This window comes from Passer montanus, unplaced genomic scaffold (genome assembly GCF_014805655.1).
Source record: "Passer montanus isolate IOZ18808 unplaced genomic scaffold, ASM1480565v1 scaffold41, whole genome shotgun sequence".
NCBI classification, from domain to species: domain Eukaryota; kingdom Metazoa; phylum Chordata; class Aves; order Passeriformes; family Passeridae; genus Passer; species Passer montanus.
This window is the reverse complement of record NW_024368930.1, coordinates 6,744,468-6,757,560: the sequence shown is the minus strand read 5'-3', so window position 1 is coordinate 6,757,560 and position 13,093 is coordinate 6,744,468. Positions and strand designations below refer to the sequence as shown.

General features: G+C 56.4%; 2 protein-coding genes across 4 annotated transcripts in view; one reads left to right on the top strand and one right to left on the bottom strand.

The window, feature by feature from the left end:
* Positions 1-2,765: 2,765 nt before the first annotated feature.
* SLC2A4RG (SLC2A4 regulator) lies at positions 2,766-7,193 on the top strand. Its single transcript, XM_039719121.1, has 8 exons — positions 2,766-2,843; positions 3,127-3,356; positions 4,016-4,125; positions 4,208-4,452; positions 4,812-4,912; positions 5,019-5,265; positions 5,881-5,960; positions 6,043-7,193. Exons 1-8 carry the CDS (start codon positions 2,766-2,768, stop codon positions 6,152-6,154), a joined length of 1,203 nt encoding a protein of 400 aa, XP_039575055.1. The 3' UTR covers positions 6,155-7,193.
* A 402-nt stretch (positions 7,194-7,595) lies between these two features.
* The window catches only part of ZBTB46 (zinc finger and BTB domain containing 46), a 52,156-nt gene continuing 46,658 nt past the window's right edge, over positions 7,596-13,093 (bottom strand). For all 3 annotated transcript variants that reach the window (XM_039719471.1, XM_039719470.1, XM_039719472.1), the window contains one exon: positions 7,596-12,434. In XM_039719471.1, coding sequence (XP_039575405.1) covers positions 12,048-12,434 — 387 coding nt within the window. In that variant the 3' untranslated portion in view covers positions 7,596-12,047. The remainder of the gene's footprint in view (positions 12,435-13,093) is intronic.

Sequence of the window (13,093 nt, the reverse complement as noted above, 5' to 3'; positions counted from 1 at the left end):
CGGGAGGGTCGGGCTTGGGGTCAGAGCGAGGGGAGAGGGCAGGGCTGGGCGTGCCCCCCTCAGCCCTGAGGGACAGAGGTGAGCGGGGCTCTGTCACGCTCTGAGGGGCTCTGCTGAACGGTGCCGTTCCCACAAGAGGGAGCGAGCAGGAGCCCCGAGAGGCGGAACGGGGCTGCACGTCCTGTGGGATGCAGCTGTGGGTGCTGCAAGGCGCATTGCACACTGCGCGGTGCGACACCTGCCCGGTGTGACACCTGCCCGGTGTGACTCCTACACGGTGTGACACCTGCCCGGTGTGACTCCTACACGGTGTGACACGCTGCCTGGCGCTGCCGGGCGCTCTGTGCCATGAGGATCCGCACCCCCTGTGTCCCTGCACCCCGCGGGGCTCCTCAGCCCAGCTCTGTGGCTGTGCTGCAGCTCAGGGCTCTCCACCCAAAGCAGCCCCGCGCCCCGCCTGGCCCCCCACCCCTGAGGCTCCCCCCCGTCCCCCGGCAGCTCCGCAGCCCCGCAGGCAGCCAGGGGACACGGGCAGTGCGGGCACGACCACCTGGGCGAGGGGCATCAGTCCAGCCCGCCGCCGAGCCCTGGCAAGAGCACCCCGGTACCCTCGGGCATCCCCCAGGGATGGCGACCCTTGGGGGACTCCTGTGCAGGGCCGGGGTTGGACTCAATGATCCTCGCATGGCCTTTCCAGCTCAGGAGTGCTATGATCACTTTTTAAATTCGGGTTCCCCCTGCCGAGCCCCCCTGCCCGGGCTGGCGGCACCCTGTGCAAGGGGGGGCGATGCTCGTGGAGTTGCACAACACCGAGCGGAGCCGCCGGAGCCTCCAGCCCTGCTCCTCGGCCGCCGTTAACCATTAAACCGGAGCGGGGGCGGCCGCGGAGCCTCCCCCGGGCCCCGCAGGCTCCGGCAGGGCTGCGCTGGCGGGGGCTGCGGGATCGGGCTCCCCAGGGACGGGGCAGCATGGGGAATAAAGGGGAATAAAAACCCGTGCTGCCCGGGCGGCTTTTGGGGCCCCGCGGGTGTCCCGGTTCCCGGCTCGTGCCCCGGTCCCGTGGCGGCCGTGCCGGGGTGACACCGGGCGCTTGGCCGGTTTCCTGGGGGTTTTTTCCCGGTTTGCTGCTTTTTTCACTCTCAGGAAAGCAGCCGGGGTCGGCGCAGGGTGGGAGCGGCACCTCCAGCCCCCCCCTCCACCAGGGCAGGGAGCGAGGGGGGCCGAGCGCCCCAGGGCCAGGCTGGGAACAGGCAGGGCACCCCGGGAACAGGCAGGGCACCCCGGGAACAGGCAGGGCACCCCCGCAGCCCCCGAGCCGTGCCAGGGCAGGACGGGGGGGGACAGGCGGGGGCCACCATCCGGGACAGCCGCACGGACTCTGTCCCGGCCTTCGGGCCGGTCGATCCAGCCGCAGCAGGAGCTGGTGGCCCCTCGCCGCCGCCCGGCGCGGGTTTTGGGGCAGCTGAGGGGCAGAACGGGCTGGGCGCCAGCCGGAGCGCCCCAAGCACCCCGTGCGCCCCAAAACCACACGCACGCCTGGGATCCCCCATGGATCCCACATACCCCCTGCTCTACAGGTACCCCCTGCCAGCCCAGGCACCCGGGGCACCCCAGTGCACCCCAAAATCCCCGCACCCCGCGCACTCCAAGCGTTCCCTGCACCCGGGGCATTCCGTGCATCCCACATGGGCAGCCCACGCTCCCCGTGTACCCCCCACGCACCTCAGCACCCCCGGCACCTCCTGCACCCCTCGCACCCGCCCTGCACCCACCCCCAGCCCCGCCGTTCTGGGGGGGGTTGGCAGGGATTCCTCGTGGTGGCCAGGACTGGCGGTGGAATGAGGGACCTCTTTCCTCCTGGGAACGGCGCACGCACCCCAAAAGTCCAGACCACACCCCCTTTCTGGCAGAAGGTGACTGTAACTTTTGGGGAAGCCCTAGAGCTGATGGGGGAGCCCTATAGGCGAGTTATAGGGGATTTAAAACTTTGGGAGAACCTACAAGTTTTGGAGAATATAGCTTTGTGAGGAGCTCTGCAGCGTTTGAAGAACCCCTGTAACTTGTGGGCAGCCCTGTAATTTGCCGGGGGACATCACTTTTGCTCGAATCCCCCCAAATTTTAACGCTGCGTGTTCCACCCCGGCTAGTCCGCAGGAGCCGGCGGGACTTTGGCGGGATGCTCCGCGGTGACGGCATCCCCGCCTTTATTCGGTGGGCGCCCAGAACCCCGCACCGCAGCAACAAAACCCGGAACTTTCGGGGCTCCTCTGCAACTTTCGGGGAGCCCTGCGAGTTTGGCGGGAAAAGAGGGGTGTGACATCACGCTGGCCGCAGGGGCGCGTTGCGCTCTCGGTGGCGAGCGGGGGTGGCGCGGGCGGCCCGGTGGGGTGGTTTTTTGGGGGTGTTTATTTGGGGGTGTTTATTTTGGGGGGGTCCCGCGGGCAGCGCGCGCGGCGGGAGGGCGGGGCGCGCGAAGATGGCCGCCTGGCGGGTCACAGCGGCAGCCGCGCCCCCGCGGGGATCGGCTCCCCGGGATCGCTGCCCGCGGGGATCGCCCGCCGCCGGGATCCGCCCGGCCCCGCCCCGCGGGATCCGCCGGGATCCGCTGGCAGCGCGATTCGCTTGGCCGGGATTCCGGGGGTCTCCCCGAGCGGGATCCGCTCGGTGCCGGTGTCCGGGCTCGGCCTGGCAGGCACGAGGGCGCTCCCAGCTCCGGGATACCCGCTGGATCCCCGGTGATCCGCTCCGAGCGGGGTAAACTTGGGATGTGGAGCCATGAGGTGTGGATCTACGCCGGGTGTGGGGTGCGGGTGCTGCCGCCTTCGAGCTGCGTGGCCCGGAGGGTGTCAGGTCGTCTCCTGGCTCTGGAGATCCCTGCTGGATCCCTGCTGGATCCCTGCTGGTGCTCAGCCAGTGGGTGATGGTGCTGGCAGCAGCACCACAGGGGGACCTGGAGAGTGCTGAGGAACTCCTGGCTGGATCCCACTGCGACCTGGCGGGATCCACTCGGGATTTACCCCATGGAGTGGCTGGCAGGGTCCCCCCACAGCCCAGCCTGGCGACGCTGATCCAGCTCCCAAACCCAGCTCCCCGAACCCAGCTCCCAAACCCAGCTCCTGAATCCAGCTCCCCAAACCCAGCTCTCCAAACCCAGCTCCCAAACCCAGCTCCCCATCCCGGGGGGCCGTGGGGATCCCCGGGGCTCGGGGGTGCCCGCTGCCCGCTGCCTCTCTCCCGCAGGCTCCGCTGGGACCCGAGGGCAGCCAGGAGGCCGTGCTGCGGGCGCTGGACGCGGGGCTGGAGCGCTGCCTGGCGCTGCACTCGGCCGTGCAGTGCATCCCCGTGCCCCGGCACAGGTAGGGACGCCGGCTCGGCCGCCCCCCTCCCACACCGGGGTTTTTCTGCAGGAGGACTTTGGCCGCTGTTGGCCACGCCGGGGTCCCCGGCGGTGAGCGGCTGTCCTGCTGTGGCAGCTCCAGCTGGGAGCATCTCCAGGTTGTCCTTTTGCAAAATGCTTTCGGGTGCTCTCGACCTCTTGCTTTTTTTTTTAAGCCTAAATTTTTCATAGTTTTTTTCTACCTCAGGGAACTGTTTGGCCTTAGGCAAGCCATCCCTGTGTCCCTGGGCAGGGTGCAGGTGCCAGTATCCTCCAGCACGGTGCTGCCCATGGAGGGTTGCCCCTGGCATGGCACAGGCAGTGGCATTCTGGCAGCCTGCCTGCACCTCTGCCTGCTCTACTTGCCTTTGCCATGCCCAAGGGAGTTCCAGCCAGCTGCTGGGATGATCTCTGGAGGGGACAGCAGCATCTTGGGGTGCTGCAGGGTGTGGGACACCTGTGGCTGCCTTTCCACCTCTGATGCCACCAGCATGGTGGGACTGCTGAGACATTGTGCCACAACAAACCAACCACCCTGGGGTGGGTGCAGGCCACTGCACCCCAGTGGGGGAGGGAAGGCGATAGAGGGTCCCAGGGGGCCTGTCCATGCTGACACAGCCCCCTGTGCTCTGCTGGCAGGAGGCTCTCGGGCAAGGCAGGCATTGATGAGGTGATGGCAGCTGCGGTGCTCACCAGCCTCTCCGCCAGCCCGCTGGTGCTCGGGCACCCACCGGCCACTCATGCCCCGGGTAAGAGCATCTCCCTGGCCCCCCCATCCCTGACATGTGTCCCTCGCCAGGACCTGACCTTCCTCTTCCTCCTCCTCACCAGAGCCTGGCAGCGAGGTCTGGAAGGAGGCTCCTGCCATGTCCTCCAGCTGCAGCAGCAGCAGCAACGCCAGCGGGGACTGGAGCTGGGACCCCTCCAGCGACCGATCCACCCCCTCCACCCCCTCACCCCCCCTCTCCAGCCACGTCCCCAGCACCTTCCTGCCTGGCCCGCTGCCGGATGAGGGCCCTGATGAGCCTGATGGCACCCACTTCGTCTTTGGAGAGCCCACCCCACGGAAGAGGAAGGTGGGGTGAAGCTGGGGATGGTGATGGGGGTGAGGTTGGGTTTTGGGAATAGTGAGGGTGGGGATGAAGAGGAGGATGAGGTTAAGGATGGGGATGACAGTTGGGATGATGTTGGGTACGTGAGTGAGTTTGGGAATGGGGGAGTGAGGATGGAGATGAGGATGACACTTGGGGTGGGAATGAAGAGGATGAGGTTGGAGATAGGGATGAGAGCTGAGTCTGGGGATGTGGGTGATGATGGGGGTAAGTTGGGGATGACAATGAGGATGATATTTGGGCTGGGATGACAATGGGGCTGGAGATGAGGCTGGGCATGAGGATGGGGATGGGGCTGCCAGCCTGACACCTCTGTCCTGCAGAACTCCACCAAGGTGATGTTCAAGTGCTTGTGGAAGAGCTGCGGCAAAGTCCTCAGCAGCTCCTCAGGGATGCAGAAGCACATCCGAACCATGCACCTTGGGTAAGCACATGGGGCACCCCTGGACACCCCCAGACCCCCTGGTACCCCCTGCAGGGTCCTGCAGTGCTGGGGGGAGTGTCCCAGCCAGCCTCTGCTCTCCCTGCAGCCGGAAAGCCGACCTGGAGCAGAGTGATGGTGAGGAGGATTTCTACTACACGGAGCTGGACGTGGACGTGGAGGCGCTGACGGACGGGCTCTCCAGCCTCACCCCGGTCTCTCCCACCTCCTCGGTGCCTCCCGCCTTCCCCGGCCCCGAGGCTCCTCTGCCCCTCCTCGACCTGGCCCTGGCCTCCCCCTGCAGCCCCCCGGGCCCCCCCGGCCGCTGCCACGTCCACACTGACCACGCGTACCAGGTGGGGACAGGGGTGCAGGGGACAGGGATGGGGTGGGACAGGGATGGAGGGGGGATAAGGATGGAGGGGTACAGGGATGTCGTGGGGTACAGGGATGGGGTGGGACAGGGATGGAGGGGGGATAAGAATGGAGTGGGGACAGGGATAGAGGGGGGATAAGAATGGAATGGGACAGGGATGGAGTGGGGATAGGAATGGAGAGGCACAGGGGTGGAGGGAGACAGGGATGGAATGGGGACAGGGATGGAGGGGGGATAAGAATGGAATGGGACAGGGATGGAAGGGACAGGGATGGGGGACAGGGACGGGGTGGGGATAAGGATGGAGTGGGACACAGATGGGGTGGGGATAGGGATGGAAGGACATAGGGATGGAATGGGGACAGGGATGGAATGGGGACAGGGATGGAATGGGGACAGGGATGGGGGACGGGGATGGGGTGGGGACAGGGATGGAGTGGGAACAGGGTTGGAGGGTGACAGGAATAGTGTGGCACAGGGATGGAGGTACATAGAGATAGAGTGGGGACAGGGATGGAGGGTGACAGGGATGGAGGTGGGGCTGCTGCCCTCCCTCATCACCTTGTCTCATGAGGGTTGTGTCCTTTCTCTCCAGGGCTGCCGGACCCCCCCACGGCCACCGGTGTCCCCCACTGTCCCCACCCCGCCACCACCCAAGCCACCGACCGTGCCCAGGTGAGCCATCGCTGTCGTGCCCCACCCTGTCCCCTGTCACCCGCGCGTGTCCCCCGCTTGTGACCTGTCTCTGTGCCCGCAGGCGGCCGCGGGGGGAGGCCAAGAAGTGCCGCAAGGTGTACGGCATGGAGCACCGGGAGATGTGGTGCACGGCGTGCCGCTGGAAGAAGGCGTGCCAGCGCTTCCTCGACTGACTGACGGAGCCCGCCGCTCCCTCCTTCTTGCACATTTTGCACTCGAGGTGCCTTCGCGCCCCCCCGGCCGCCCCCCGGACTCAGGGAACGGCCCCCCGAAAGCTTTATGCACACACACAGCCCCCCTGCCACGGAGCTTGTCCCCCCCCCCCCCCTTGTTTTCCCTTTGAAAATAAGCTAAATCCATCAATCCAACCCCGCTCCTTGCCGGGGGGGGGCTGGCAGGGGGTGTCTGGCTCCCCGCTCCGGTTTGGGGACCCCCCATGGCTGGAATAAGCTGTGCCTGTGGCCGGCAGGGGCTCGCAAAAGGGGGTGTCTGTTCCTGCCCCCCGCCTGCTCCCGGGGGGCAGCCCCAGTGCCCAGGGCAGAGGTGGGCGCCTGCCCCCCCTCGCCCCCCCCAGGGGGGTTTTTACTCTTTGTAATGTCATTTCTCTCTCTCGTTTTGGGGAGCCCCCGCCGGGGCGACGCCCCGGGAAGTGCCTGCAGGAATGCGCCCATTTGCACTAAGCCAAACTGCACAAAGAGGGGTCTTTTTGTTTTCCTTTACTTGTCTTTTTTTTTTTTTCCTTCGTGTGGTTTTTATTTTTTAAATAAAATATATGAAAATTGGTATTTTTACCTACTCCCTCCCACAGCACGAGAGCGCGCGGGCCGCGGCAGCGGGGTGCCTCCAGCCCTGGCCGGGCTTCAAGGGGTTTCATTCACTTTAAACCCCCTTTTCACCCAAAAAAACCCCCCATTTTCCCCTCAAAACCCTTTCTCCCCTGTTGTCCTGTCACTCTCCAGCCCAGGCAGCAGCTCGGGTTTGGCCAGGCCGTGCCAGCCTGCTCCTCTCCCCGTGCAGGGAGGGGACAGGGGGTGGTGGCTCTGCCACCCTCCTGCCCTGTGGGAAGGTTCCCTTTGCACCAGGGACCCCCCATTGCAGGGTCCCCCCTTGCAGGGTGGGACACTGCTTTGGCCCCGTGGGTCAGGCTGGTGCTGTGCCCCCACTTGTCCCCTCCAGGGATGTGATGTATCAGATCCAAAAGAAAAAAAAAATAAATGGATTTTTTTTTAATGAATCCTGTTCTTTAGTTACTGTTAAAGACAGGCAGGGTGGGATCCCCGGGCCCCTGGGCACCCCCAGACCCACTGCTGTCACCCCCTTCCTGCATCCCACATCCCCCAGGGGTGGCATCACCCTGTGCAGCCTCCTGGGAGTTACTTTAATTTCAGATAATGCCCAAAAATAAGGAAATTGCCACCAACAGGCAGCAGGGAGGAAAGGAATGAGCCACAGGTGCCTGTTTGGGAAGGGGAAGGTGGAGGGAGCAGCACCCCCAGCCCGGGGGTGAGCAGGGCTCCCTGCTGGTCCCCATGCTGCCCCATCCTTCCACACAGGGCAAAGAGGAAAATAATAATATTTATGTATTTAAAAAAAAAAAAGAAAAAGCAGACAAAATTGTAGCAGCAATTTCCCAATTTATTGAACTGATTGATTCTTGCAGGTATGTCTAAGCTAAATCCCATCACAAAGGTTCTATCCGAGGGGCAGCCCCCGGCAGGTGAGGAACTGGGCAGCAACTAGAAAATAAAATCAGATTTACCTGAACTACATTGACAGAAAATCAGTACAACACAGCATGTTCTCCCAATGACTTCTGGTTACGAAATCTCCTCAACCTCCCCAAAATATTAAACACATCTTCAATACAAACACAGGTTTATAATAATTAATATAAAGTCAGTATAATATAGAATATTCCCAGCAAAAAAAAAATCAACAATCTTCAAACACCATCCTTTTTGTGTTTGTTCAGCTTTATTTTTGTAGACAGGTTTAAAGCACGTTGAAAAATAAATATATATGAAAGCATACACACAGCACTCTGACTAGGGGGACTAAAAAAAAAGGTTGAAATTCAAAACACGACTCGGGATCTACAAAATCAAAGGAACCATTAATTATGGCTTTTGTAGGAGTCACACGTGTCACAGAATGAGCGAAAATTAGATTACCTTTCAGAATATTGCAAAAAATTCCAGTTTTTGCATTGTTTTCATGGAGTTTCTTTCCTCAAGGGTGATGTGCAAAAGGGGGAGCTTTGAGGGGAGGTGCTCAGGGACAGCCCCAAAACACAGCCACCCACCCCAAAGCCACAGCTTTGCTTGGGGGAAATGGATTGTGTAAAGGCAGGAGTGGGGAGAGGAAACAAAAGGGGAAGTAATGCTGGAGTGGGTTTCCTTCCAGACAAAAATTACTCATTTTGTTGTCCAAAAAACTGATTTTTCATTAAAGAAAAAAAAAAAAAGACAATCACTTTGCAAACCTTCATTAGAGAAGTCCCCCTCTGCTCCCCCCAAAAAGCTGCTCTGCAGCTGTGAGGCTTTGGGGTGACCTTAAAAACCACAACACTGGGGAATTAATGATTTCAAGAATATTTCTGGAAATCCGAAATCAACACAAGGACCTTGTTTGTCTCCATCCTTTAAGATGTTCTCCAAGTCCATGGATCCCTGGGATGTTTTCCAGAGGGCTCAGACAGGATGATGCCCTCTGCCCCATTTTCTCTACTCCTGGCACTCAAGATTTAAAATAAAAAATGAGGGTAATCAAGGAATTTGAGGAGGAACATTTACATGTACAAATGCTTTAAAAAATGAACTGCAAGTTCTCAAGAAGGAGTATATCCATGTTTTACCTCTAAGGGAGTTATTGTTGTGGAACTAAGTCGGTATATATATACACACACATATATATATATATTTAGAAAAAATTAAAAAAAGGGAACCTCAGTGAAGTATACAAAGCCCTGAAGGGAATACAAAGACGAGATGCAGAACAGGCAGAATTAGTGGGGTTTTGTTTAAATCTCCAAGAGCAGAAGTTTGCATAGGCAGTATATCTGAGAGACCCCGGAGAGAAGCTGGAGGGATGCGACCACCTGGAGTGACTGATGAAGTTTATAAAGTCTCAGCATAAAAAACACGCCCAAATTCCTGTTTTTCAAACCCAAGTCGGAGCATGGAAGGTTAAAGATGAATCCCTGTGTTTCCAACTCTGCACACCTCCACCAGAACAAAGCACTTCAGCAGACATCAGGTGTTAGGAGGGTTTTATTTGGTACATGGTGTGTGTTAGTGGGGCAGAAGCACGTGCAAGGTTATGACATGGGCAAAGTTAGTTTTTATGTGGATTTTCCATTTTTCCCTCCCTTTTTTTTTTGCTTTATTTTTTGCATCCTCAGTTCAAAGAGCCTCAAAGTGACACAATTTGGAAACACTCCTGAGCGCTACCTGGCTCTCTGCCCACCTTTAATAAAAACAAGGAAAGAAAAGAATAAAATATTTCCAAGGGGATTGTGAACAAAGCTCAGCACTCCATAATTCTGATAATAAAACTGAGTCACCCAAGGGCAGGGAGGAAGAGGAGGGCTTGGCCCACACCTGCTCCTCCGCAGGTGGATGCACACACCAGCCTTAGAGGGGATGGGCCAAGGGAATGTGACACAAACCCAGGGGTTTGAACTGTTTGGGCTTTAAAATTCTCTTTAAAATAGATTTTTAAATATAAAAAGCAAAGCTAAAGATAAATCTTTAAGTACTGTATGTATTTGTCTACATGCAACAGGTGAGGCTGCACATTCAGGACTTCAGGCACCCCCTAACCCCTCTGTATTTACAGGGTAAATGACAATAAATAGCCCACACCCTGGGGGGGCCAAAAATCAGGATAAAGGAACAGCCTCCTCACTCTCTGGGACGCTCCAAAACCATTGGAAAAGGGTACATAAAGGTCCAATTGTGACATACTGGGTGGGTTTTTACAGCTTTTTAAATAGAAGAGAAGGAAAAAAAAGCTAAAAAGCAGAGTGAGATTTTTACAAGTTAAGAAAAATGTTCTTATATGGCCTGCTCTGCTCTTCCATATTTAAAAAAAGAGGTTTATCTATGCTCACTGCCTAAAGCAACAAGTGCCATTAATTCCTCCCGTCCAAGGGGCAGCAGCAGCAGTGCTGAGCCCCACTGAGGATTTTAGGAATGACCCGGGTTCCCACAGCACTGAACACCCCCAGCTGCACAGGGCAGGAGCCTGGAGGCTCCCAAGGGAAGCAATGGTGAACTGGGGTGATGGATGCAGAGAAAAGGTGGTGAATGTCTGCAAGGAACTGAGGAGCAGAGAGAGGGAGTGAATGCCACAAAATCAGAATGCAACTGGAAGGAGGGAAGGGAGAGAGTCCAGCTCCTGCAGGTGCCAGGATCCAGGCTCCCACCATGCTCCACAAAATCCTGGCACCAAGTGGCTTAAATCCTTTCAATTATTTGCTTTATGGGGGTTTATTGTACAATATACTTTTAATTCCTTTGCTGGGTGGAACCACGCTTTTCCTCACGGACCACCAGGCCTGCAGGAAGGAAAATAGCACCTTGAGTCATTTGGCTTCTGGCAATGGGTTGTCTTTCGTGGCAGGTTTCAAGGTACCACAGTCACAGACATCGTAAAAAATTGCTTGATGGCAAGGATGGAGTGAGGTCTTCAGCATTTTTTAAAAATTTATTTTAAAAAGCACCAGAAGCAAAGAGGTGAAGGTAGAACAAGCTGTTTCTCAGGTATAAGACAATTCCAACACATGCTGCTGCTGTTGTTATTTAGGTGTAGCTGAAAGAAGGCAACAGTGGCCAATATGAACAGGGAGAATCCAACTATCTGGAACAGCCCCCACAGAGTCTGAGGAGACACTGGGAGAGAAACCTGGTTCTTATTTAAAGAAAAAATGGTTTATTGGAAAATTTACATGGAACCGGTGCAACTAAAGCTGAAAGTTTTTGTCATGAATTAAGTAGGTGTTAGACCTACACATGATCAACGAGAATGTTGAGATTAGCAAGGAAGAACAAGGTACCCAGGTGAAATCCTGGCCCCACAAAAGTCCACGGGATGGGAGCAGCAAGATTCCACCCTGCTGGGATCTCCTCACCTCGGCTTCTCGCCATTCCCAGCTCATCCTGCACTTGGCTGAATGCCTTGGTTTTGCTACAGAGTTTGCATATATTTGTGAAAAAGGCAGCTGAGCAAAGGGAGAAGAGTGAAGATATTTGTGGAGAAGAATGACAGGTACAGAATTGTGTCCTCTAGAGCAAAAGGTGCTTCCAGAAGCACAAATGTGTTTCAGTGCCTGAGGATGACCAAGGCTGGAAGACAGGGTGTGGGTAAGATGCCAGTAGGTCCAAGAAAAGTCACAATCCTTTTTTGATGGTGATTCTTTTGGAAGCTAAGAATCCAAGAGAAGTATTTGTAAGGCTGTAGTCTGACTTGCCTTTTGATCTATTTGGCTCCATAAAAAAGAATTAAAACTTTTTAAATAACTTTGCAAAAGGCCTGTATCATCAGGGGAAGCCCTCCAACACATCCATCCATCCGCTTTCACAACCTTAGCTTGAAATTCCATTGCTGCTGGGGTTTTAGCACAGACAAGGTGTTCAAAAAAACCCAACCAACCAACAAACCTGCTTTGGACACAAAGACCCGCCCGGTGCTCAGTTTGGAGTGGGAAGGGGAGGAGGATTCATGCTTCACCAGCCTCCCCACCCCTGCAGAGACTCCACCTCCCTCTTGGGCAGCCTGGCTGACTTGGCTGAAGGGGTGGCCATGGGCAGGGGGTCACAGAGGGAAAGGGAGAAGGGAAAAGGGGGAAGGCGAAGTCAGTCGTGCCGCTGGAAGCGACCCTGCTAAGACAGTGTCTGAGTGGAACAGAGAAGGACTTGTTTAGAAAACACAAGAGTTATTTTGCACACATGGACGACAACAAGGCTACTTAGTTTTTCCAACATACTCCTTCCTCCCCACCCTCCCTCCCCCTACAAACAACAGAGCAAAACAAAAAAAAAAAAAAAACCAAACAAAAAATAATCCCTAAGAAATCCAGGTAAAATCCTTGTCGTTCTCCCCAGAGTTGTCCTGCTCCTGAGGGGAGTCGACATCTTTGTCATCATCTAAAATCACATCATCCTGTGACATCCCCACGTCATCCTTCCACTTGATGTCGTCGTCGTCTCCCATCTCCTCGTCTCCTTCCACTTTGATGTCATCTGGATCTTCCATGTACTGCCCCTCCCCAGGGTAGCACTCCTCCGGGGAGCCCTCTCCCCCGTTGTGGTCCAGGTGCCCGGCCATGCCACGGCCGGAGCAGTCGGCGCAGACGCCGTGCCGGCGCGAGCCGTGCTTGATCCCCACACTGGCTGCTGACATGAACACCCGGTTGCAAACCTTGCAGACGTATTTTTTATCTTTGCTGTGGACCTGGAGAAGAAGAAAGACCACAGAGGTGAGTGCCAACGGAGATGGAAGGAGAGCTGCTCCCGCGTCCTTGCAAAGGCAAATCCACAACGGCCACCTGAGAGCACAACTGGCTTCCACCATGAACCCAAACCCACCACGATTAACTCAACCCTGCACTGATGACACACAATGGAAAATCCTTTGGGACTGCCTGCTCATCATCACACTCAGAAGTAAGAGACAAACTGCTATCATAGTTTTTTTCCTTCCTTTTTCCTTCTGTTTTTCTGGGGTGCAATAATTGTGCCACATCCACCACCAAGAGGAAAATGTTAAAAAGAAATAAAGAAACAATGCACAAGCACCAGTTCTGTTCAGAGAAGAACAACCCTGATCAAACCAGTGTTAATGTCATGGTGATTTAGTGGTCTCCCTCCTGATCCTGCTGCTGCCCAGAACCAATGAACAGGAGCACCTGGAATTTCTCCTGTATCTCCCAAAAAATGCATCTGAATGCTCTTCTCGCCTTATTTCTGACTACTTGGGTTTGACAAAAATGTTTCTCTTCCTTAACTCATGCTGCAAGAATCCTGGGCATATGAAGCTGTCACAGAATATGTGGCTAGTAAAGGAAGCAAGGAAAATGCTCTGCAGGATAAAAGAATTCATTTCCAGAGGCA